The sequence below is a fragment of the Triturus cristatus genome, chromosome 8 (genome assembly GCF_964204655.1).
Source record: "Triturus cristatus chromosome 8, aTriCri1.1, whole genome shotgun sequence".
NCBI classification, from domain to species: domain Eukaryota; kingdom Metazoa; phylum Chordata; class Amphibia; order Caudata; family Salamandridae; genus Triturus; species Triturus cristatus.
Window position 1 is genome coordinate 1,094,644,302 of NC_140591.1, and position 27,524 is coordinate 1,094,671,825.

The window sequence follows — 27,524 nt, forward strand, 5'->3', positions numbered from 1 at the left end:
TTCAGGCGCTATATATTGGCAGAAAAATCCATTCGAGATATCAAGAGTGGTTTCGTATTTTTGCGCACAATGTTATTCATTAGTGCGGCACTATGGGCATTTTGGACAGCAAATGTCTTTGTGCATGAGTTTAAATGCCTGTAATCTAAAACTAGACGATATCTATTGTCTGGTTTAGAGACGGGAAACAAAGGATTGTTCATTGGTGAGGCACATTTTTCAGTGACCCCTTGGTATTAAAGTTGATCTAAGATCTCCCTGACCTGTTTTTTTAGCTCCTTGCTTTATTGGATATTGGCTTTGAGCATTAGGTGAAACTTTTAATGGGATCACGTGGTAGGTTCAGTTATCATCCCACCCTTACTGATTTTTGTACAATTCTGGTGCTTGGGCTACTGCCTGCTCCTGTGCATATGCATGTTTTAGGTGAACGGGAACGTAGTTGGAAAACGCAGGAAAAATTATACTTTCTCCCCTAGGGCACTCAATTATGAATGCTGGCGGCCAATCTTGTTCTGCTAAGAGGATGTCATAACCAGATAAGACGTTCTTCCAAAAAAGAGATTTTACTTTCTTGGGCTTGTCCCCCTCCAGCCGGAGTGTTATTTCATATAACTTATGTGGGACGCTCACCCTGGTGTCTGGTGTTTCCACCGTGATGTAATGATTCAACTCCGCTGTCACCAGAAATTCCTTCAGGTTCAGGCGAGCTATTGTTACTTCTGCCTCGCTGTCTAGCATCGTCAGAGCCCATTCCCCGTTCAGAAGTTGTGTCCTCAGAATTCTGGGCATGTCTGGTTTTCAGACCAGCAACTTTCTTTTTCTTAAATTGAGGTTTTGGATTTTGCTTATCTTCTTTTTTAAAAGTAAAGTTTTGAGCGCGCTGCATGTCTCTGGACTGTGTGCGCGCCTCTGTGTGTTCTGATCGTCCTTTTCTTTCAGGGCCTTTCTTCGAGCCCTGAAAGGAACGAAAGGATCGTGTATCAGTATCCTGATACCTGTCAGGTTTTCTAATATTGTCACTATTCCTAAGGTTGTACCTCTTTTCAGAGTGCTCCTGTTGAGGAGACCTACCTCTGGACTGAGATCTCTAGTCTTTAGAATTTTCATTTTTATCCAACTTCTTTTAAAGAAGTAGATCTCTGTTTAAAAGTGTCCTTTTAGGACTGCCCTGTATTTGAGGTTTCAAAGCTTTCCCCCCCAAAACTATCCCTGCCTAATTCTGCATATGCAGTGTCAATTATTTTGGGTAGTTCATTCTCCTGTTCTAATGGAGATAACTCCCTTAGGCGTTGGCTTATTGCCACTGATGCTGCTTACCCTTTAATGTTAGCTAGTATTATTGCTGATACCTGATGGTAGTTGTTTAACAACTTCATCCCTAAGGTTCTGCGCCATAGTTGTTTTGTATTTGTCTTAATACATCTGGTATTACTGCTAATGAGGGAATACCACGGGTTCTGGTATATATGGCAGCAAAGACTGTACCCCAAGAGGTGCAATCCTCTAACTGTGGTGTAATCCCCATGTGCAAACAGATTGTTAACATTCTGTGTTTTTCAAATGGTGTTGTATTTGGGAATACTGCTTCTTACTGGGTTATCTTCTGAGCTACCCAGAAAGGAATTTGTTCACGTTTTGTGGGCACTTTGCCCATTACCGCGTGTAATGTTTGTGGAGTAATTTTAGTACCTGAGCTCTGTGAAGGAGCTGCAGTAGGTGTAATTACTGTTGGTTGGACCGCGAGTGTCCTTAAGACAAAATGTGTCCTGTTTCTCTAGAGTTTTATAAACTCTTTGCGTTGAACAAGTAGTGCATCCTGTGGCATTGTCAATGTCTGGATGTGGTGCATAGGTCGCTAATATTGGCCATGTTGCTCCTGGAATCCCTAAAGGACCAAGCCTTGCTCTTGTTTTTATGTGGGGTAGGGTGGCATTAAACCAGAAAATATGTTCCTGGAAAGTAAGCGGAATCTCAGTCTCCTCAAAAGAAGTGTAGACCGCTGGAAAGTTATCATGTATGTAATAATGAAAAGCTTTTGTTACAGCATCGGCTGCTGGGAATATAACCCATGTGTAGAATACCTCTGTTTTGAAATCTTCGTGTGCCTCTATCACGAATATTACTGCACCTCCTCTGGGTTGTAACCCATGTTTGAGTAGTTTAACTGTTAAAGTTTGTCTTACTTTTGGTGCAATTTCTATTGCATCTGGATCGACCTCACCAGTCTGATTAGGTCCTCGGTTTAAAACTCCTTCCTCGTCCACCATTGTGTTGAAGACATTGAATTATTGTCCTAGAAAAGGGTAAAAAGGTTTTATGCACAATTTTGGGAATTTTACCTTTCAAGCTTGATTAACCAACAGCCAATATGTAGGATGTCTCGCTGAGCTGTGGCGGTATTTTTCCACTTACTCAAGATGTCTCTGAGTTTTGTAAGTAGGGTCTCTGAGATTAAGCACGACTGATCTACTCAGATTCTACTGTTGAGTAAGTGCGCTATCGATATACCACGTTGGGCGCCATGTAGTGTAGTCCTAATAGTACCCAGTCATGCAGGACCTATGCTGTTTACTGATAACATGTCCTGTGGGTCTGGTGGCAGACTGACTCCGTACACCCCCTCTGCAAATTTTAGCTTATGGTTTGCATTAGCTAGCTCGCAGTGCCACTAGAATCTCTTGTTATAAGAGAGATTCGTTTTTGGCAATCTTAGAACACCATAACCTCAGACTCGTGGAAACAATATACTACTTTTCACCCAGTCACTTGTGCATGCTTGTTTTTGTTCTCAGAGAGATACAGAGAAGAAACAGTCAAGCGCTTTTACAATAAGAATTTATTGTACCGTAGTTCTTATGTAAAATAAGTGCGCTGTTACAACTGTAACACAGTAGCAGAGATATAGAACCAACAGTACAGTGAATAAAAAGGAGTAGTATTCTACCATTTTTCAATAGCCATGAACACATACATGAAATATGAAATGCATACATAAAATAAAGTGAGTACTCGTAAGATGCCGGACTAGATGTACCTAAGTGTACCTAGCATGTGAGTAGGTGCTACAGAGCCTAAGAGCCAAGAATCCCACTAGGCTGTAGTCGGAACCCCATACCTGAATAGTGAGAGTGGGACTTCGTCCTGGACTTGAGCTGAACACCCCGCAAGGGATCGTCAGACCACTGTCAGCTGGAGTGATGGAATGCCTGAGCTGCAGCGTCTCTGGTCAGTTTGTCGGTCTTGAAGTCCCGGTTCCCTCCTGATTTCTGATAGCAAGAGGTGCTGTATTTATACAGTCTATGTACGTGTGTTACCCATTGTTCAGTATGCGGATGACGTTGGGGGATTAAACCTTGTGCGTCAATGTGAGAGGTAAAGTATACCCCCTGGAAAGTGTACTCATATATTATTCATATGTGCTAAGGATGACGTCTTAGCAATATCGATTGGGAAAAACCCACCCTCTGCATGGAACTAGGTGAAAGGTTTAGTCCATAAAAGGCTGCAGTCCTTATAAGGCGTGACGCCCTATAAGGCATTCTGTCCTTATTTGGAGTTCTGTCCTTATAAGGATCGTTCATATGAAATAACGGGAGCTGATGTAGGGAAAGTGTACGATGTTCCCTGGACATATATTAGTGTACCGATATGAAATATAACCGAGTATGTCCAGCCTCCACTTCCACCATCCAAGTCTCCCAGCAAGTACTTTCCTAGGGATAGATGAAGAAAGACTGAAATAGATATGCATACTTGCTATAATAAAGCCAATGGCATCATGAGCCTTCCAAAACGGTGGGGACCCCGTGCTAAATTGCACTCTATAAGGAGAAACTTACAACTAAGCGTTTGTAGAGAGTACTCACTTGGTATGAGTGACGCTGATCCTGCAGAGACGGCTATGCCGTACTTACATGAGTGGCGGTAATACCTCCTTCAAAAGGTCCCTTCCTTGGCTCCGTGGTGTGTGAGGAGTCCGGAGGGTTCGGTGTGTATATATACTCTCCTTAATTGCCTTAGTGTATGTGTGAAAAAACATGCACCCCCAATCAATTCTGGTTCCGGTGAAACATACACCCGGAACTGAAAGGAGAGCCATAGCATGACCGTTTCCTTCACAAACTGCAGCTGTGCTATTAGTTAGCATTTGCTTTTGTGGACACTCCCTTGGAACTGCGCGTCATGAGGGCCCGATCGGACTCGAAAACAAGACCGCTAACTCCAGCGTAAGCTTGCGGCTGCGCAGTGAGCAGTCCCAACTGACTTCAAGAGAAGAGCCCGCCATTGTATACAACACTCGGGTTCCATTGTTAAAACCTCTGTACAAGTGGAAACATGGGTGGTTGTGCACTGGTGATCCTGCCACTAAATAGAGCAAATAAGTAAGGGTGCCCATACAGTAATATTATATAAAAATAATATACAAAAAGACAAAGACGGTGTGTATATAAAAGATATAAATACATAATAAAAAGAGGATAAATATATATAGTATATATATGAAATGGGCACCTGGGGATAGAATTGATTGGTAGAACCCCTCAATCTCAAAGGAATAACGTGACTAAGGATGTATAGGGTAGATAATACATCCAGGGATGCCATGTGCTACCTGGTACATGTATTCCACTTCTTTGTCCAGAAGAGCAAGAGGCTCCTATTGGTTATTATGATTAGGTGAACTGGTTCCATGGGATATCGTCATTAAGTCCAGTGACATTCGTGCCTAGGTGGAACACCCAGCGCTGTTCCTTTTTCTAAGAGGCCAATTTCTGATGGTAACTGCTCTATGATTGTCCACTGTAGATCATTAACTGTGTGGTTTTCAGACAGGTAGTGAGACGCCATTTTCGTGGTGCTTTTTTTTACATCAAACATTACTTTTATGTTCGCCAATTCGAATTTTGGCTGGTCGTGACATCATGCCAATGTACCCTTACCCACAGGGGCACGTGATCATGTAGATGACGTTCCGGCTGTTACAGGTGGTGAACTTTCTCTGCTCCCACTCACTACCATTCCTGAATTTCACCCAACTACTTGTTTTGGTCAGGTGGCATGTGCTGCAGTTACCACAGGGATGGTGGCCCCGGACTGGCTGTAGATTGGGATTGTTTGTATGTGTGGCTGTGCCTAAGCGTGTTCATATATGGACCAGCATGTCCTTTCGGTTCCTGCCTCTTGTGTGCGAACAAAGGTTTCTCTAAGTGTAGGTCACCACAGGTAAGGATTCTCCAATGTTTTTTAAAATTTTAGATATCTTATTGGAATGGGTGTTATAGGTGGTTAAGCAGATGGGTCTGGTGTCCGGATCCTTGGGAACTTTGTCTTCCAATAGCGCCTCCCTGTTATTGCGCGCCCTTTTCATCGCTCGGTCAATGACGGGTGCTGGGTATTTTCGGTGGGAGAGTTTAGTCTTTAGATCTGAGGCTTGTTTTTTGTAATCAGTAAGGTTCGTGCAGTTACGCCGGAGGAAAAGGGACTGCCCATACGGAAGATTGTCGCGTAGGTGACTTGGATGAAAGCTGTCATACAACAGCAGACAGTTTTTAGATGTCGGTTTGAAGTGTGTAGTGGTCTTCAGAGCACCCCCTTCAGGGTAAATGTTTAGGTCTAGGAAGAGCAGTTGCTCACGAGAGGCAGTGCTGGTGAATTTGAGGTAGGGGTTTTGTTGGTTGAGCCACTCCATAAAAAGCTCGATTGATGGAGTGTCCCCCTCCCAGATGACCAGCACGTCATCTATGTAACGCTTCCAGGTCTTAATGTTGTACCTGAAAGGGTTGTCCTGATGGAGAATTTTGCTACTTTCCAGCTGATGGACATAGAGACCAGCCAGGCTGGGAGCAAAGGTGCTCCCCACGCTGGTCCCATGTTTCTGTAGGTACAGAGTATTTTCATACAGAATTATTTTTCTGTAAGGGCCAAAGCTATGCATTCCATTACCAGGCTCTTGGGTGTTTGGTATTCCCATGAATTAGAGAATAGAATTTCCTCTGATGTTGAGTGTCCCCTCGTAGGGGAGGCTGGTGTACAAGCTCTCCACATCGAGGCCCAGAAGTACCTGTCTCTCAGGGTCAAAGGACAGATTCTGTAGCAGCTGCAGTACTGCTTTTGTGTCCCTTAGGTAGGTGTCGGTCCCCTGAACCAGTGGGCGTAGAAATGCATCTGCAAATTTGGACAAAGGCTCCAAAATAGAGCCTATGCCTGACACTATAGGTCTCTCTAGTGGATGTGACAGGTCCTTGTGTATTTTGGGAATGGTGTAGAAATACGGGGTCCTGGGTGATTTCTGGATCAGAAACTCAGCTTCCTTCTTGGACACCCAGTTGTGTGCCAGAGCTTCCTCCACCATTCCCGTGATCTTGATCCTTAACGATTCTGTAGGGTCTTCCTGTAGAATAGCGTAGTTCCTTCTGTCACCCAGAAGTCTCCTGCATTCATCATCATAGGCTGCTGACGTCTGTATCACTATTGCCCCACCCTTGTCGGCAGGTTTTATAGTGATCTCTTTGTTATTCGATAGTTGTTGTATGGTTAGTTGTATTCTGAAAGGTGTTATGGTCTTATGTAGTTATCTGTCCCAATTCTTCCATCACCGTTTTCTCAAAGGTCAGAAATTCGACCGATAGGGTGGAATCAAGTGGCGTGAAAGATGATTTTAGTCTTAGGCCTGTATCTGTTGATTCAGAGGTGGTGATGTCTTTATCTTTAAAGAAGGCCAGTAGTTTCAATTTCCTCATAAATTCCTGCATCTCTGCGTGAATCTTGAAGGCTCATGCCATTGGCTTCATTATAGCAAGTATGCAAATCTATTTCCGTCTTTCTTCATCTATCCCAAGGAAAGTACGACAACGACCTATTGATTAGACTAGTATAGAGTGTGTGCTTTATGTTAAGTGTTGTGTTTATCCAATGTTTGTCCATTTTTTCTAGGGCACTGCACTAACACGGATACGCTCACAGTTACCTCTAGACACTGTGTGGTTCACTTTTACAGGTCACGATCTGCACGACCAGAGCGTTCTTATGCAGATTTAATGCTCTTTTAGATTTGTGTGTTCTTTTACAGATTGACAAATAAGGGATTACCTTGTTCCAGCCAGATTGACCATAGTAGGCACATTTGGCCACATTATACATTAAATTATATACATAGTATCCCCTATGTATTGACGGTAGTAGACTGTCGCATGTGAGTAGGGTAGGGATCTGTGCACCCGTCTTGAAGAAGAAGCTTGTGGCTTCGAAACATGTCGACACACTTAGGAGGTTATGTACATTGAATACACCAAACCTCCACCTCACCAATTTCAACAATACCAGCATAGAGGTATATTAAAATTTTTTGTACTCTTCAATTGCCAGGTATTTTTTAAAAACTCACCATCCACTCCTGACCCTACCACTCACTACCCTCACACCACACATAGCGATTACATCCGTGCTCCCGCGTACTCGCTGGTTAGTAGCACGCCGCGTTCCGTAGAGGGACGCGAAGACCCCTATGATGAAACATGACACCAAGGGCCCTTTTGGTATGTGAGGGGTATTTAAAGAACACAATGTGCTTCCCACCATTGTAGGAAACACACCCAACCCTAGACCAATTCCCGTCTTTTCGCCTGTCTTGTACGGGTGGATTCTACGTGTTTATTAAATTATAGTTGGGGAGATTGAATCCACTCCTCGTGTCCGCATGGACACTTTCCCTCTCCACTCCCTCCTTTAATATATATGGTACCCATGCACTAGACCAATCTAGAAGAATTAAATGTATTGACAATTTGAAATCTTTACTGAGCTGAAACCATAGGATTGATTTTCTTCAAAAGCCTCAGTTGAAAAAAGCACATTTAAGTATCTCAGTCTGTTTGTACAGATTTAATAAAAAAAAAAACAGCAAGACCATTCGACCAAAAAGCATAAGGGTTTTTTTGCCTAATAAATTGAATTGATTAATTTACAGCTTTGGAGCGTGTAGCTTCCTTTTGTACTGGCAGAATCTACATGACTTTAACAGGGATCCTTGATTGATCCTACCCAGAAGGCTTGCAGTAAAAATATGTGCTCTTGATTGTAAACTTGCTGATCTGTAACAGTGATCTCTAGTTGTGTGTTAATACATGAAGCATGCCATCTTTCATTTCTCACTCTCGAGATCTACTACAAAAAGTAATCCATGATGTGCCTGATAAGCTTAGGTTTGTATTCACTTAGACATCATAAGGTTCAATTGAAGCGCCAGTCTCTGCCTAGATTACAGTGTTTTCTACTAAAACAAATTCTGCCGTTCTTGCCAGGTGCCAAGAAACGTTTGAGCAAAGCATATTTTTTTACAGAAGATGCTAATGATCTATAAACTTTGTTTATAGGTAAGTAATAGTTTAGTTTCTTTTCACATGCTTAAATTACAGATGTTCAAGGTTGAAGTATGGTTTATTTAGTACAAAAAAGCACTTGCCATGTATTAAATAGGAGATGCTCAAAAATGTGGAAGTGGTGCTGGTTTAAAGCTGTAAATAGTGGGTTTTACCAAATTGTCTGCTCTGTCTCAAACATTATATTCTGTGGACTCTTTTAGGGCAGTACACTGAATTCCTTTTATGACCAGAGGGAGTACATGGGACGGTGTGTTTACTACTGGAAGAAGGTTTTGCCTTTGGTAGAGATCATCAAGAGGAAAAAGAGTATTCCTGAACCTATTGACCCTCTGTTCAAGCACTTTCACAGTCAAGATATTCAGGTAGTGTTTTTTTAAAAACATTTAAATGTTTTATTGTCCAAAACAAATATTACAAAATCAAAGAAATGTGTAGTTTCAGCACAGCATGGCACAATACCCCAGAACACACCATTTGTAGTTGCATCTTCACCTCAAATAATTCAATATTTTATGATTGTTCTCACACTATAAGTCAACCACAATATTCAAATAGTTAGAGATAGCTCACTGAGATCAGCATTCACGTGCTGGAACAAAGTGGTGATTGGCAAGCTGCATGTTCAAATCCTGTCATAGGTAATCAGCCGTCCATACTCCTCGAGGTAGATAAGATGAGCACCATGAGTGGGTAGGAGTAACAACTGGTATTTGTGGTGATTCGGAATGGCAGAAGTGCGGTATGTAGTGCTCTATAAAAACAAGTTCATGGCATGCCTGCAGAAACAATAATGTAAAGGGTAACATAAGAGGGAGAAGGTCAGCGAATGCAGTCAATGGGAATAGAAAAGAGACTGAAGCAGAAAACAGTGTACTGCTCTGGCAATGACTTCTTGAAGCTAGGGACACATTCTCCCATCCCGTACCTCCAGTGAAGTGGTTAACAAGCAGGCGTGGGCAGCATACCAAGCTTAGATAGCAAAAGTGGCACTATCCATGAAGCGTTATATGGCTGGAAGAGCACCTTCTTTAACCTCCTTAATTTATGGAATAAATAGTTCTGGTTTCTCTGCGCTACCCATAACTTACCATTGTATCACCAGCTAAATATGACTTCCAGGGTCACTAGTCCCGTGAGCACCATTTGTAGTGGTTGCCTTTACGATAGTTCCAGCGCTTCCATATGGAGAGTAAAAGATGCTTCTACTCATAAAGCAACTCGCCGCCCAAGTAGGCCACTTTTTCAGGATTGGATCATGCCATTGCCGTACAGCACATCATATGAAGGCTGTTAGCTCTTTAGGTCGAGCCTGGGCTGCACATGTGCTGCTCTGTGAGGCATGCTGTATTCAGGTAGGGATTTGAAGCTCCACCCTTATTTTTCATTGGCTTGTCATTGTCCACTGTAAACTGTGACTGTTCATTGGTCAATAGACTTAGTAGTCCCTCCTTAGTACCACCTTGTCTCATTTTGTAACCTCCCATGGCGGTACCCCCTTTTAAGTGCGGTTTTACTCGGTAGGCTTTAATTACAGCTTCTGTGCACTATTTACAATAGGTCTTGCATTTGCGAGAGTTTAAGCTATCTGCATTGTAAATGACAATGCCTTTTATTTATCTGTTTTAAAAACAACACATTAATAAAAGGCATTGTCATTTACAATGCCGATAGCTCAAACTCTCATAAATGCGAGACCTATTGCATTGCAAATGCTTGTTTTACCTATGTTGGGCCTGAGGTGAATATCACTTCAGATTAGTACATCTTGAGTGCCAAGTCAGGTTTTCCCACCACACCTCTGATAGCTGCTTTAACCATATTTTGCTAGATCTCAAGTTTGTTCTCCAGCAGCAGTATGGTGCTAGCCACCCCTTGCTGGAACATCGGTCAATCCTGCCTTCCTCCTTAAGCTGTACAAGTGCACAATTCTAAGCTTCAAATCTGCTGTAAATAAATCGGACTTACTTCTCTTTGCACTACCATCCATGAATTCCATCTGAGTTTCATTCACTTTTGAATTATTGCTCTGTGTTGTCCAGTTTATTCTCACTTATCTAGAACCATCATGTCCTTTTGCCCACCAAAGAATACGTTGGCCATTATAGCTTCACAAAATTCCTCCTCATTAGTCCTTCTCAGCTCCTTTCTGACTTGTGTTTGGCCCTGGAAAACAAAATCCTCCTATTTCTCTCATTTTTGTTGATGTATGCCATTGCAAGCAACTGCAGCTCCCGCTGCTGAAGTCACTACAACCTCACATAATTGTGTTCGCCTGATGAAACAGTGACACACCAGAAATCCTCTTTTCCTTTCTCCTCTCATGCCATTAGTGCCACCCTGACCACTATTGCTGAGGCATGGTCAAGATGGTGAACATGTGAATGACACACCAGCTCCACCGCGGCCTCCCGATACAGGCGTCATGGTTTTACTGTGACAATTCCCTCTCAAGGTGGCCCTGCAGCCCAGAACTGAGCGAGAATAGCGAGCTTGCCGATGTGGCAGGTGGCGTTGTCCTGAGCATGCGCGAGCCGCAAGGACCTAGTTCGGCCTGCAACCATGCCCACTACTGCAGCCTCAATAGGACTGCGAGGCTGGCTTGAGTGCTGTTCAACTGCTCACCTGTTGCCTGGGATTGACGGCTGACTCCCCTCCTGTGGTATGGGAAGAGGAGCGCTCCTGCACCACGAGTCTCCCTCCGAGGTTGGTGATGGGTGGCCACCTCCCTCCCAAGACCCGGGCAGACGGCGTGTACCGATCAGGATTATTCCTAACATCTCTCTGCTGGTGCGGATGCTAACTGACTTGCAAGATTTGGATCTCCCCGGGGGTTCTTTGTGGCATGAAAGGGACCAGGGCTGGTCCTCTAATGCTGGCCTGATGACACTTGAGGATGCCCTACCCCTAGGCCCTGTGTGATATGCACCTGTTGCCTACTTCAAGTCTTGCAGTGGCCCTTACAGTGACTAACCACCTTGATCCCGTACATTCCTGATTCCCGATTTCTTTTTGCACTTACTCCTATCCCGTTACTGTTTCACATTGGTACTTCTGGCTACCCAGGATACCATGATCAGAGATTTGCACCATGGTGGACATGGCAGGCTGGAATTGCGAGAGCAGCTGGAGAGATCCCTTGGACCTCATATTTTTAACTGCAGAGTAAGGAGTTTGAAAGACTCCTTGCACCGGGAACCATGAGCGGTCATTAATGGGCAAATCCAAGGGCCGGGTGGAGCAATAAGGGTGATATGAACTCGCACTGAACCACCAACCAGCTGCAACTGAAGCAGTCACTGCAACACTCAGAGTACACAAGCTAATTAGGGGCCATCTTGCAGGCGATTCTGGAGGTTAAATCCATCTTAGATCCCAAGATAGACATGGTAGCCCTGCAAGTGGGGATACTACAAGCAGATCATTGAAAGCTGTCGGAGCATGTAGCCACCAATGAATTTGCCATTGCTGAGATACAACCCTCTGTGCAGAATATTCAGGAGCTAAAGGTCTTTCAGGGCGAAGTTCGATATCTGAAGCTAAAGGTGTGTGACGCCGAAGGGCGATCACACCGGAATAATGAGCCCATTGTTGGACAGCTGGAAAAGGTGAAGGGGTCGAGTATGGACCTCTACCTAGAGGAATGGCTGACACAGATGGTACTAGCTGGCAAGCAGTTGATCTTTTTCTCAATTGAACGCATTTACAGAGTCTCAGGCCCGTCCGGTGGAGAGAGGCCTCCCCAAGGCCTGGCAGAAACCTGGTCATGGTTGGAGTTTACAGGTATACCAAGGCTGATGGATTGGACTGTTGCAGATGGAGAATGATATACTCTGAAACAAAGGTGAAGATCTGTTAAAAGGCCCAAAGGATGCCCCACCACAGAGCAGGCAGTCAAAGAGCATGCATAAGTGATCGAGGAACTGGGTTTGCAATGCAGTTCCATGTCTGGATAGCCCCTCGATGACCAGGCTGTCCAATCTGGGGCAAATTAAGCAATCGGAGGCTGTGGCTGCTCTCCGACACTGCCTAGGAATCACACCAATGATTGCAGATTGTTAATATGATTACAGTAGCTTAAAGAGGCTGCTGTTATGGTCCTAGTCAACCTTGCCAAGATTTTTGGACCGACGTAAATGGGGCTGTCAACCACAGTGAGGTACCTTCGCCTGAAACTGTGGGGGGAATGTGATTACACTTGTGCTGTAGGGGCAGCATGGGGACAGCTCTGCTACCCATGACTACCGCATTTTCAGCCCTCATGTACTTTCTGACTTGGACTGAGTTACTTCGGTTTTACTGCGCTTTTTCATTTTGCAGGGAGAAGTTCTGACCCTCTGCCAGTACTGGGGACATTGGGTGTTTGAGTAGTCCTGATTCACGCATACTTGATGCAACGCTATATTCACTTGACATGCCTGCAAGAGACACACTTGACTACTGTGGAGCTGACCATGCTGCAGAAATTGGGGGGGAGGGATTTTGGTGGACACCAATTAGTCTAATTAAAGCTAGAGTAAAAAAATCTCAAAATTTTGATACTGGCATCAGTATAGATTGAGACGATGTGTTTTATACCAAACACCATTATTTTGAGTGCAGTCATTATGTAGCTGGATAACTCGTAATGACCAGTGCCCAATCTATACCCTTAACATGGCTGCCTGATCACTTGCAATGTCCTAGTAATGGTACTAGGCATCATGGGGTTGTACCTGCTCATGCAGATATGCCCTCACATGTATCATTCATAATGCACCCTGCCTTAGGGCTCTAAGGCTTGCTGTAGGGCTGACTTGCGTATAAGACATGCTGTGTATTTGGGCATTACACACAGAGTGCGCAATAGCGTGTTTTCAGAAGGGCTTGTGCCCTTTTACGCATCTGGCAGTGGCAGGCTGCATGCAGTTTTTGTGGGGTCTCTTTGGGTGGCATAACACATGCTGCAGCCCATAAGGACCCTCTTTAGAACCCAGGCACTGGATACCATAGTTACCATTTACCAGGAACTTATAGTGGTGCTAAAGTATTTGTGTATTGGAGTACTGTTGAACAAATGTACAGGTTTTGGGAAAGACCTCTGGCACTGGGGTCGTTTAGCTGGGACCCAGTACAGATCTAGTCAAGAACATCAGTAACAATGGGCAAAAAGTGGGGGCGACCATGTCAGAAAGGGCACTTTCCTACACTCCACCGCTGATGAGTGCACAGCCACACGCAACCACAAACTGTTTACAGCAGTGGGCACAGGATAGCCAGGTGGTAGATGTGTGGCAACTGCTGTACCCCGAGCATAGAGCATACTCCCTTCTATCTTTTCAGGACTGCATTCCCTGCACATGTGCATAGATCTAGCTTATTGCAATACAGTGATAGAAAAGGTGACTGATGCAGAATATTTGGGTCGCACCCTCTTGGACCACTGCCCTTTTGAGCTGACTTTACAATTGGGACGCTCTCAACCCCGCATTCCTATCTGGCAGCTATGACCAGAAGCCCTTCACTATCAAGCATTCAGAAACAATGTAGCTGACCATATTGTCAAATACTTTGCAGGCGGATGATCTGTGAATTATTGGTCCAGATAATTCTAAAAGTTTACCTCTTGATTACCACACTGGAATTTTTTTTTAAACTCTCATTTCATGAAACTACTGTATAGATTTACAGCCAGCAAAGTAAGTAAAGGCACTTTATTGAGCAAAGTTCTATTAACCTTACAAGTTTGGTGTAATTCTGTTTAGGCATTTGTGTTTGTTCAGAGGAGCAAAGGATTCTTGAGAGTAAAATTAGGAAATGCCACCTTTAGAACCCACCTCCATACTTAAGACCCTGTTTGATGGACCTACACAAAACGTGCCTTGAAGAAGCCAAAGAGGACTTCCCTTTGTTCATGCAGATTTGTGTAACAACACAAAGGTCTAAGAAAACAAAACCATATTTTTCCAATTAAAAGTATGACTTAACCATACTTACAGGTCCACTATTGACCCCTCTTGCATATATATGAGAGAGAGAGAGAGATATATTCACTAAAAAAAACATAGGTTTCAGGCATGTTATAGTTAGGAATTAGCATTTAAAAAACCTTATAGTTAGTTGGACATTTCTCTCGTACAAAACCATTGAAATTCCCCCGTTATAGTTAGTTCAGCTAACTATAACTCGCGCGCCCGCATGCACTGCTGATGACGTCACATATTACATCACTCATGACATGGTCAGTGACATCACTCATGACATCACTGATGACATTTCAAATGACATCACTGATGACCTCACTCATGACATCCACTGAATGTGTGTTTTTCTGAAAATCAAATATGTTTTATATATGTATATCTCAAGGTCGATGGAAGAATAAATGGGTATATAAGTTTCTAAATGGATGAATTTTTTTGGGGGAAATTGATTAAATAACTGACTGATTAAGTGTATCTTGGTGAATACATGGGTTAGTAAGTACTCTTTAAATATGTAAATATCTGTATCCGTCTCTCACTTTGTGTATACGTGGCTGCATGGGTTGTTAATTAGCTACAGGAGTGTCTATCTAGGTTATTAGTTGTGTTTTTTGAGTATCAATATGAGTGTCTGAGTGTCTGTATGGTTCGGTGGGGGGTATTACATAGTGCATAGATGCATGAATGAGTGACTCACTGTTTGTATGTGTTGAAGACAGCATGTGTGCCGCACTGTATGGGTGGATGAGTGTGTATGGGTGTGTTAGTGAGTGAATGACTGTCTCAATAGTGTCTTTATGAGTAACTACATATGTTTAAACTAGTATCTGTCAGTATTGGTGTATATAAGTGAGTATATGTGAGAGTGAGAGATTGGAAGAGTTCCTGTATAAATTAGTCTGTGTTTCTATAAGTGATTGTTTAAGAGAGTAAGTATGTATAAGTTTCTGTAGCAGTAAGTGTGGTGGTGTGTGTATAACTGTATATATGCAATTTAATGGATGTTTGATACTTTGCTTGCATGTGTGACTGTGTCTGAGTAACTCTATGGATGTGTGTCACTGTGTAACAGGATGTATAGGTGTATAAGTACATATGATGAGTACATGTATGAGTGACTGTATAGGACTGTTGGTGAATGAGTGGATATGTGTATAGATCTTGGAATTACTGAATTGGCGTGTTGTAAGTGGTATTGCTATGTCCATTCATTTAAAAATGTTAGTTTCTATTTTTGAGTGTGTGTATCAAAGGTTCTATTGTGGTGAGAGGGGGTCTGCAACTCTTATCACAAGGATGATGTCATCAGTGTTGTCATTTGAGATGTCATCAGTGATGTAATATGTGATGTAATTAGCAGTGCATTGCGGGCGCACAAGTTATAGTTAGCTGAATTAACTATAACGGGGGAATTTCAATGGTTTTGTACGAGAGAAATGTCCAACTAACTACAACGTGCCTGAAACCTATGTTTTTTTCAGTGAATTTCAAAGGTTTTGTAAATGACAATTTTTAAATGTATTAATTGTTATATTGATATTTTTGAAACTGGTTTCCTAAATTTTTTTTAAACTATTTATTTTTAGATATTTTATTTTTTAAATTACATTATAATTACATTATACATCACATTACAAAATATTCTTTCTCAGAATAAATTACTTTAGTTTAAATACTTTGCAAATAGGCAATAGACTTTTAAGGACAGTAGTTACCGTTGTTGCAATGGGCAACACAATTTCAAACACAATGCACCATTGAGCTCAATGTGAATTTCTAGTTAAATGCAATTAGTTACTTTATGGATTACTTTTCCAACCACAGGACTGGATCCTTTCACATAGAATCACCAATGTTATCCTATGGCAGGAAATTCACTTAGCAGGTAAGTAGTGTTATCGTCACTTTTTCTTACTCAGTGGTGGATCCTGGATCCAGCACTGGTGCATCTCCTGTAAACAGTTGAAAGAATGCGTTTAAGTCATACAGGCGATTTGTAAGGAATATTTTTAGTTTGTGAAAATAGACAAACTTTTCTGCTTAAAACCAGACCATGGATTCCTATGGAAGGAAATACAAGTTACTGGTAAGTACGGTTAGAAATACTTTCAGGGTCAGTGCTGGGCTAAAAGATGCACCACTGAGGTCTCTGCTGATAACAGGTGAGTAAATTGGAATTCGTAGTACATCCAGTAAGCGTCACAGAGCTGCGTAGCAGAGAGATGTCAAAAGGGGCACGGCCTGCACCACCTCTCTGCAACGCAGCGCAGTGGCGCTTCCTGGAAGCACCTGGTGGGCTACTTGGCCCCCATGGTCCCTCAGGTTTGAAGTGGAGTTTTTCCCCCAACTTGAAACGCGCCTCAGGGCGTGTTTGCACACATCACGTCCGGCCCCGTCCCCTCCCTTCACCACTGTGTAAACTCGCCCTGTCACCATTCTAAGTTGAGAGATTAAGTCCCCTTCAATCCTAAGGGTCCCTAGGGTCAAACTAGCCCACTAGGTACCTCCAGTAAGCGCCACGGAGCTGCGTTGCAGAGAGGTGTAAAAAGGGGCATGGCCTCTGAACACCTGTCTGCAACGCAGCTCTCTGGCACATACTGGAGATACCTGTTGGGCTATTTGGCCCTCAGGGACTCTCCGTATTGAAAGAGAATTAATTCCCCAACTTAAAACGCGCCACAGGGCGCGTTTGCACAGTGGTGGAGGAAGGGGGTGTGGCCTGAGGTGATATGTCTGTAAACACACCCTGTGGCGCGTTTTAAGTGCTGCGTTGCAGAGGTGCTTAGAGGCCACGCCCCTTTTTACACAGATTTGCAACGCAGCTCCGTTGCGCTTACTGGAGGTACCTGGTGGGCTAGTTGGCCCCCAGGGACCCTCAGTATTAACAAGGAATTAATTCCCCAACTTAAACCGGGCCATAGGGCATGTTTCCACACATGTGAACTCAGGCCCCGCCCCCTCCCTTCACCACTGTGCAAACGCGCCCCGTGGCGCGTTTTAAGTTGGGGGATTAACTACCCTTGAATACTGAGGGTTCCTGGGGTACAACTAGCCCACCAGCTACCTCCAGTAAGCGCCACAGAGCTGCGTTGCAGAGAGGTGTAAAAAGGAGCGTGGCCTCAGAACACCTCTCTGCAACACAGCTCCCTGGCGCATACTGGAGGTACCTGGTGGGCTAGTTGGCCCTCCGGGACCCCCAGTATTCAAGGGGAATTTGTTCCCCCTCTGCAAACGCGCCAGGGGGCGCGTTTGCAGAGTGGTGCAAGGAGGGGGCGTGGCCTCCTGCCCGATCCAGTTTTATTTTTTTAAAGAAGGGGGCTGTGAAGCCCCCCTTCTTTTTCTAATTTATTGGCCATGGGGACCCCATCCCCCAGGGCCTGCCCCCAATTTCTTTATTAAAAATATAAAAATCGGGAAGGGGGCCGCGTGGCCCCCCTCCCGAGCCCATAATTTGCCCCGGGGACCCCATCCCCCGGGGCATGGCCCTTTTTTTAAATTTATTTGTTTTATTTTGGAGGGGGGCTGCCTTGCCCCCCTCCTGTGGCCACTTATGGCCCCGGGGACCCCATCCCCCGGGGCGGGCCCTTTTTTATTTTTTATTTAAAAAATAATCATTTTGGGGAGGGGGGCCACGTGGCCCCCCTCCCGGGCCACTAATAGCCCAGGGGACCCCATCCCACTCCGTGGGGGGGTCCCCAATCCCCCCACGGTCCCAGCCGGCGCCCCGCATCCTGCGGGAGCTGGCATTGCTTTTCCACATGGGGAGCAGCTAACATGCTGCTCCCCATGTGGAAAAGCAATCTGATTTGCTATTTGGAAGAGAGAGCAGGTTTCCTGCTCTTTTTCAAATAGCAAAGCAGTTTGCAATGACAGGGTGGGAGCCGCAAGGCTCCCGCCCTGTCATTGCAAACGGCAGTGTCCCGGGGGTGGGCACACCGGGACACTGCAGGAGCCGGCCCTGGGGTGTGGCGGTCCCCAGGGCCATCAAGGGCTCCAGGTGGGGGGCCCCCCTCGCACCTGTTTCAAAGCCCCGGGGGTGGTGGTCCCCAGGGCCCCCCAACTTACATATTTAGAGCCCCGGGGCACACAGGGTATATTTTTAAAAAGTAAAGCCCCGGGGGTGGCGGTCCCTGGGTCCGCGGGGGGTCATGAGCCCCCCAACAAAGAACTTGAAGGCCTGAGAGTCCCCCCCCCCCCCCCCCCCAACGAATATTAAGAAGCTCCGGGGGGTGGCGGTCCTCGGGCTGTAGGGGCCTGAGAGCCCCCCGCACATATTTAAATAAAGCCCCCCTTTACATAACTATTGCCCCCGGGATTTGGCCGAATCTCGACTTTTTTTTTAATTTTTTTTTTTTAAGGATTTTTTGGGCCCTGAGGGTCCTTGTGGGACCCCCTGGGCAGGCCTAGGGGGACAGGGTGTTTCTACCCTGCCCCCTTTTTGCGTTTTTCGCGTTTGTTTTTTAGGTTTCTTGTGCCTCGGTTCTACCTAGGCACAAGATGGCTGCCAACACTTCCTGATTTGGAGTGTTGACAGCCAATTAGAATGCAGCTCGTGAATGGCACGGTGCGCGCTGGGTGTGCATAGGGTGCGCGGATCCTCCGAGGCCATAGATATATATGTACTTTTAAATGTAATTTTCTCAGGAACTACTGAACGGATTTACACCATTTAAGCAAAAGGCACGAGTCTGAACTAAGGACTACCTCTTTGCCAAATTTGGTGTAATTCCGTTCAGCAGTAGCTGCGGCTAAAGGTCCTATGGGAAATTGCATGGGGAAAACGCGTTTTGGGACCCCCCTTTTTTCTCGGCCCCTGCTTGACGAATCACCGTGAAACTTTCAGGATAGGAGTGGACCGGAGCTGGCCAAAAGTTTTTAAAATTTTGCGAAGATTCGTCAATCGGCGCCAAAGTTATTCCAAATAGAATGTTGCGGATTTCCTATGGAAAATAGGACCCAACTAGAACTATCTACTGGCAACCGCCAGTAGATAATAGATAGATAGATAGATAGATATTAATTGGCGGTTGCTAAGACCATGTTTCCATAGGAAAAGTGTTTTTTCATTTGCCTATATCTTCGGCACCGTTTGAATTTTCACGAAATTTTCCCCAAAAAGTGGCCCAGTGATTCTAGTCTCAAGGCGATCCATCAATTGAGGACCGAAAAAAAGCATTTCCCATGTTTATTTATTTTTGTGTTTTATAGAGCGCGAACTTGACCCGTTGGGTTATCAGAGCGCTTTACAGGAGTAACAAGTTGTATACAAATCCTTAGAAGGGGGGGGGGGGGTGGAAACATTTGGGATACAAACATGTAAATACATTTTATGAGAATTAGAGGTCCCAGATCCCGGGTGGGATGCACGGAGGTGCCGGGTGGATAGCATCCGGATAATCCAAGGTGTGGCAGTAATCGGAAGAAGAACAAAGTCGCTGAGGTGATTGCAAAGCAAGATTTAGGAGAGGAATTTGCCGATTAGGAAGGCTTTGGCCTCCTTTTGTGTGCCAGAGATGGAGTTCTTCTAATGGCGGGCGGGAGCGAGTTCCATATTCTTGGTGCGGCCCCAGAAAAGGCCCGATTGTAATTTTCTTTTCGCAAGCATGCTGGTTGGAGCAAGAGGTCTCTGGCGGACCGGGAGTTTCTGGCTCCTCCAGATACCACGAGTTTCTGGGTGAGAAATGCAGGGGAATTTGAGTATAGAGCCTTGTGAGTGATACATGCCAGTTTAAGTTGGATACTGGCCTCAAAGGGAAGCCAGTTCAGAGCTTTCAGGTGTGGTGAGATGTGGTCGAATTTCCTTGAGCCTGTTAGTAGTCTGGCGGCTGTTATGAGACAGGCTTTTAATGGGGCCAGTAAGATCTTGGGTATACCCCAGAGGGTAGAGCATCCATATTCCAGTCTGGAGAGGACTAGTGCCTGGACTGCAGTTTTTAGGTCGGGAGTGTCAAGGAAAGGATTCAGGTTTCTTAGGTAGCTCAGGGGAAATCTGGCTGATTTGGCCATCGAGTTGATGTGGTCACGCATGCTCAAGCTGCAGTCGAGGGTTATTCCAAGGGATTTGGCGGAGTCCACTATGGTCGGTGGGCAGTTTAAAGCGGTGATCGCCTTAATCCATTCCTGAATGTCAGAGTTGGTTTTGGGTGGGGAGATTAGGAGAAATTCAGTTTTGTTTGCGTTGAGTTTGAGCTGGTTAGAGGTGAGCCATTGGACAGTCAATTTCAAGGTCTCATTCAGGGAAAGAATCTCCTCAGGAGAAGAGATTTTGATATAGATCTGGGTGTCGTTGGCATACATATGGTTGGAGATATTTGCGGTGCGTAGTACTTCGGCTAGCGGTTCGAGGTAGAGATTGAAGAGTATAGGGGACAGGGTTGATCCTTGGGGGACTCCAACCATGATCGGAGAGGGAGCAGACAAGTTACCATTGATTAGGAATCTTCTTGAATGGTTTAGCTCCTTCTTCCAGAACCGCTCACTAACGGGGCCATCCAATCCCATCCTGAGTTTGAGGCGTTCAAGCAGTTTTTCGTGGTTGACCGTGTCAAAAGCCGTGGATAGATCTAAGAGGATTAGGAGACCGGTTTTGCCTTGATCAAGGGCTTGGAGGGCATCATCCACGATGTGGAGAAGGGTGGTTTCAGTGCTGTGCCCAGGTCTGAATCCGGATTGGAAGTAGTCTAGTAGGTGGAAGTTGGTGATGTGTTAGCTCAACTGCTGTTGCACACATTTCTCCAGAACTTTAGCTAGGAGTGGGATATTAGATATAGGTCTAAAGTTGTCAGTGGAAGCAGAATCCTGCGTAAGTTTTTTTTAAGATGGGGAGGTCTTGGCCGGCTTTCAGAGAGTCCCGTATCGACCCCTGTAGAAGGGAGGCGTTGATTATTCATTCTCATCCGAATTCTGACCACGACTACAGCCTGAACCGCTGAACGGAATTACACCATATTCGGCAGAAAGGTAGCTCTTGGTCTAGAAAGAGGTCTTTTTAGGTCTCGCCTGAGCCAGGGCATGCGCTGCTCTGGCGAGACTTTTAGTAAGTGGGTTTCAGAAAATGCTACCACACGCTTTTGCTGGCCTCAAGCTTGCGGTTACGAGCAGAGGCGCCATCTGGCTTTCCTCGTCATGCTCATTAAGCTCATCGCTCGCACACGCTTTTGCTGGCCTCAAGCTTTTTCCCCTACTTTATGCATGTCCCAGCCCCTTCTTACTTCATAACACGCGGTCCAGCCATCAACAAACTTTCCTTTGCGATTGGGTGACTCGTGGCCATACCCCTTTGCCGCGTCACGCCCTTCCCTAGGCCCCCGAGCAGAGTCAGCCAACATACACAGCTATTTTGGGAAACAAATGTTGTCTCAGAAACTGTGCAAAGCCAACCGGGATATTAAACATTTCTGGACAGACCAAGGCCTTCCGAGGGGTCTGTAGAGCTGGGCTACAGCAGTCACGCCAGGCGTGTGGCTTGTTGTGCCGAATAACTGTGCCGCAGACCCACCATCACTCACGATGAGTTGACCTACAGGAATCTTCCTCATACTTAACCCTATGTTGTGATCCTAGTGTTAATCCACACACGGTCACACCCCCTTGTGTGCTGAATTGCTCCATCATGGTAGTGAGGGGTTGTGGTGGCGGACAGCTGTGCATGGCCGTACTATGGGCAATCCAGTTCTATACACATCTCTGTGAACATAATACGCTTCTTGTTAGGGGCAAACAATGGAATGAGGAGGCAAATCCGTTCATTGTGGTGTAGAAGTTAGTCATTTGGAGGGTTTGTGAGTGAAGCATATGCGCTTCTAGCTGGTCTAGGAGACATTTTTAGGTTTAAGAAGTTATGTTTCAGGAGGTTGTTGCGTGTTGGTGTTCTGACTTTCTTCTCTAGGGAGGGATGAGGTGGTGGTTGGGTGCTGTTGAGGATTCCTCAACTGCACACAACCCCCCCCCCCTCTCTGGCTAGAGATCCACCACCTCATCCTTCCCTGGAGAAAGTCAGTCACGGTGAACACATTCCTTAGACAAGTGAACGTGTTTTGTGAGTGAATAGACATTGTTGATTGGATTTCTGGCGATCTGGGCCTGTGCCTGTGCTCTGTGCTGAAGGGTTCTTGCCAGTTGTGGACATGTTTTACTGTAGCGCTTCAGCTGTTTTCTGCCTCTTGTTGCCCCCCCCCCCTCCAGCCTCCCAGGGAAACTGTGTTTTTAAATATGTTATGGTTTTAAAAGCACCTGCTGCAGACCTCCTTGAACGTCCAGCAGCACAATGAAAGTGTCAAGATGTCTCTGCTGCTAAATTCTTCCTGCTGGAGGGAGATTGGAGTTTTGTCTAGTGGCAGTTTTGACTCATTCATTCATTCATTTTCAGTTTTCATTTTAAAATCTTTATTGGGCTGCGAACAACCCTAAAAGCACACAGAAACGACAGGACCAGTTCAATACAAGTTAATAAATACATTAATTCAATTATCATAAGAGTTAAAGAGGTACAAGTGGAACGTCAGTTAGTAGACCTAGAAGAGATACGGGTAATAATCTGATACAATCCAATCGGCGACATAGACTAGGTGGTACAATCAGATTATTTTAAGCATTGAATCCCGTGAGCGAAAAGCCCCACGAAGAAAAAGCCCACACAAATACTTGTCTCTTCGTCCGATAATTGTTTAAGAAAATAATACGCTTTATTACACTGTGTAACATTTCTTGCTTTCAGCAAGTTCAATAAAATCTTTTGTGTTAATAGTTTATAACCAGCATTGGCATAGCCAATAGGTCTCGCCTTTGGGACCTTATAAGTGTTTAGCCGTGCAACAGTTGTTGTTGCACCAAGGATATTGTGCTGCATAACTAAATACTTATAAGGTCCCAAAAGCGAGACCTATTGGCTATGCCAATGCTTGTTATTATGTGGTGTAAATCCGTTCAGCAGTTTGAGTTATTAAAAGTGTAGGGACGCGACCCCTCTGCGAATCCTCCCAATCTTGTGCAGAGATCTGGTTGTCTGCCAACACTTCAACCAGGAAGTGTTGGCAGTCATCTTGGGACTCCGCTCAGCTGAGTCCCAAAAAAAAAAAGTTCAAAAGAAAATAGGGCAGGGTAGAAATACCCTGACCCCCTAGCCTTGGTCCTGTGGTCCCTGACCCCTCCCAGGCCAAAAACATTTTTGGAAAGAAATTTTCGCCAAAAATCGTGACGGTTAGCAAATTTTGCAATTTTCTTTTTTAAACGTGGTCTCCAGCGCTTATTAATGATATATAGTCTTCAGGTGGGCCAAGGGCATGTGATAAAAAAGGAGGGGAGTGCACGGATCCCTCCTCCTAAGGCTCTATTGAGCCCCGAGGACTACCACCTCCCTGGGGATTTAGGATTATAGTGAAGAGGGGTCGCACAGACCTTCCTCCATGGGCTCAAGGGAGCTTTGGGGACCACCACCTTTCCCCGGGGCTTGATTTTAAAAATGGAGGTGGGCCGCCCGAGCCCCCCTCCTGGGGCTGTTTGATGTCCCAGGGACCACCACCTCCCCAGGGCTAAAATAAAAAATTTAAACCTTGCTGGGGCTTATGATATTAAGAAAAGCGGGGGAGCGAGACCACATGACCCTCATCCCAGGCCATATACGGCCCCCGGGACCACCTTCTCTTGGGGCTGACGGTGCCAACGAAAGGACGAACCATGCGCCGACCCTTCTAGAGCCAATAATGGCCCTGGGGACCGCATCCCTCAAGGCCGGCTCCTGCCATCTCATGATGTGCCCACCCACGGGAGATAGCTGTTTCCTTTCGCTTAGCTGTAGCTTTGACAACTCCCGCCTGCAAAAGCAAACAACTCCGTTCCTACCAAGTGGGAGCTGTCAAACTGATCCCGCTTGCTGGGGGTAGTGTTTTCGTAAATTTCCCTGCTTGCAGTCATGCAGTAAGGAAATCATTAAACAATTGCTCCCCCATGCAGGGAGCTGCATATATAGCCGCTCCATGCGTGCATGAGCAATGCTGGCTCCGGCAGTAGGTGGGGAGCCAACTAGGACATCAGGGGCCTTGAGGTTCCCTCCTCGGTCCCCGACATACACACTGGCGGCCCTGGGTGGGGCCAGGGCACCCAGATAGACATGGCCAAGCCCCAGGGGATGGGGTACCCAAGGCCAAAATCATCCCGGGAGGAGTGCCACGCAGCCTTCCTCCCCTCTGAATATTGCCCAGGCCCCGGGAATGGAGTACTCTGGCCTAAATAATCCCGGGGAGTCGAGGCATGCAACGCCCCTTCCCCATTGCAGAACAAGGCAAAACCTAGGGAAGAAAAACTAACAGAAAATGCAAAATGGAATACAGAAAAACGAGCAGAAAAAAGGCAAAATAGTGCAGAAAAAAGAGTAGAAAAGGCAAAGTAGAAGAGGGCGAAACAGAAGGCAGTAAAATTAAATGAAAAGGCAAAACAAAGGGAAGAAAACTGAGCAGAAAAGGCAAAACTGATGGCAGAAAAACAAGCAGTAAAGGCAAAAACGGAGGGCAGAACTATGAGCAGGTGAGGCACAACTGATGGCAGAAAAATAAGTAGGAAAGGCAAAACAGGGTAGAAAAACGAGCACAAGGCAAAATGGAGGGCAGAATAATGAACCAGAAACACAAAACAGAGGGCAGAAAAACAAGCACAAAAGGTAAAACACAGTACAAGACTGCATAACAGCAGAATAACGAGCAGTGAAGGCAAAACAGAGGGCAGAAAACAGAGCAGAAAGAGAGAAACAGAGCATGAAACGAGCAGAAGAGGCACAAACAGAGGGTAGCAGAGCGTAGCGGACTGCAGACAAGCTGGACAGGAGAACTGACGCAGGGGGAGCTGGCATCAGGGCCTGCTAAAGTTTTACAGAAATTAAACCTCAGCGGGAAACAATTACATCTATAAACATAGCAGGTGGCCCAATTGAAGCTCCACCTCGGTATTTTTTTATTTGGCTTTATTGGTTTGTTACAGGTTATACATAGAACAATCTGCCAGCTTTATTATACAGAACAGTACAGTGACATTTACATATTTGACACTTGGTGGGGAATCAGGTTACATTGGATGCTAGTGGCAAACAGAAGAAAAGAGAACCGTATCTCCCATTTTATGTATGTCCATGTGTGCTATCCACTTTGTAATCATCAAATAAAGCAACAGACTTTCTTCGACTCAATATTTTCACACCAACAATTCAATAAACACAAAACTATGCGATTTCAATTAACCCACATGTACTATCTGAGCTAGGGTGACTGCTTATGGGTATACTCATGAAGGACAGCGGGGGCAGTGAGAAAGGGGGGGAGGGGGTGGATGGAGCGCGCACTACACAGTCGAGCATACACAAGGGCCAGAGGTACTGCCTAGTCAGGCCAGGTCATGCCTGAGGAGGAGCCCAGCTACCACGCATCTATATAGTAGCGTGTTGTTACTCATGCCTAAAGCAGGAAACAATCTTATCCCTGCAAAGGTCAAGGTGTATTCAATTTACCTTCCACAAATGACAAGTACTCCTGCCATTGCATGTGGTTGGTCTGTGGGGGGTCACAGCGAGCCTTCAGTACCTGCGTCGTGTGCTCAGCCACCAGCGCCCTGCGGAGATCCGACAGCCAAATGCGTATATTGGGAGCTGCTCTTGATTTCCAGGACATAGCTATTCTCTGCTTTGCCAGTGCCAAAGCTAGGTCGAGAAATGCATTAAGGTTTTTTCGCGCTGCAGTGTGCTTGGTAATGCCCAGTAAAAAATGTGAGCCTTGCACAGGTATTGTAGCATCAGTTGCTTCCCCCAGTGTCGCCGAGATCCCATTCCAGTAGGCGCTAAGGCAGGGGCATGCCCATACCATGTGGAGAAACTTTGCGTCTGATCCCAAGCAACGAGGGCATATGTCGACAGATGCGGGGTACATACAGGCCAGTCTGTGTGGTGTTAAATAGGTGTGATGTAAATTATTAAACTGTGTATTTTTAGCCTAGCATTCGTGGATATTATTTTAGGGTACCCTATACACTGTGCCCACTGCTTATCAATCATGGTTGTTGACAGCTCGGAATCCCAATATGCTCGGAGCGTTGCCAGTAGGGGGCTAGGACCAGACCTAAGGGAGCTGTATATCGCTGTTACCGCATGTCCGTCCTTCCCATGTGTAAGCAAGGTCTGCAGCACCTGCAATGTGTCCGGTTCTGTCACGGCGTTCCCCCATGTTTGGTGGAACTGCCGCGTTAGTAAAGCATGCAGCATGAATGTTCCCTGTGTGATTCTGAAGGCCGCTGTCAACTCTTCAAGGCTCTGTAATTGGGTATCCACAAATAAGTCGCCCCAGGTATCCAATCCCACCGCCGCCCAGGACCCTAGTTCCCGATGGTCGTGGCAAGCAAACAGACCCGGTAAAATCTTGAGTTGTAGCATGGGTGCATATGGTGTTGCTTGGCGCTTAGGCATCACGTACCACAGCCAGCTAAGTCTAGCTGCCGTCATGAGCAAATTACCCTGCTTCTTTTGCATAAGAGTGGTGGAGCCCGATAGCCATTCTATTATGGCTGTACGTCTTAATGGTATTGCCCAGCTGGACATCTGTCACCTGGGCACTCGCTAGCCATCTCATTGACCATTGTAACTGCGCAGCGGCATAATATTGTTCATCATTTGGCGCCCCCAATCCCCCGTCTGTGAGTGGCCGGTACAGTTTACCGAGTGCCACTCTGGACCTCGAGCCTCCCCATATCAGTGCAACCAGGAGCACCTCCATGTCCCTAAATATATTCTGAGGCAGCCTATGCGGGAGTGCAGTAAAGAAATAGAGGAGCCTCGGGAGAAAAAGCATTTTAGCGATGGCCACTCTCCCCATAGGAGACAAGGGGAGACCGTGCCAAAACGGCAGAGCCGCACGTGCCCTGGATACTGCCTCACCCAGGTTCCTATCTAGGACATCTGCACTGGAGTGATATATCTGCACGCCCAGATACTTGAAAGTGTTGAATGCCCATTCCAACGGGGGTTCTAGGCATGGCCCGCCTCTGATCCACTGGGACCATTTTCATGGGAAAAACTACTGACTTAGGCCAGTTAACCCGAAAGCCCGAGGCCTGTGCATGGGTATCCAGGAGCGCCATCAGGCCCGCAGTACATCGCCACCCTCCCGGAAGTAGACCAGCGCATCGTCTGCATGTAGCAAAATTA

General features: G+C 45.7%; 1 protein-coding gene across 1 annotated transcript in view; it reads left to right on the forward strand.

The window, feature by feature from the left end:
* RGPD4 (RANBP2 like and GRIP domain containing 4) overlaps nt 1-27,524 on the forward strand; it is a 795,990-nt gene that overhangs the window by 222,977 nt on the left and 545,489 nt on the right. Inside the window, exon 13 of the mRNA XM_085622637.1 lies at nt 8,585-8,746. Coding sequence (XP_085478763.1) covers nt 8,585-8,746 — 162 coding nt within the window. The remainder of the gene's footprint in view (nt 1-8,584; nt 8,747-27,524) is intronic.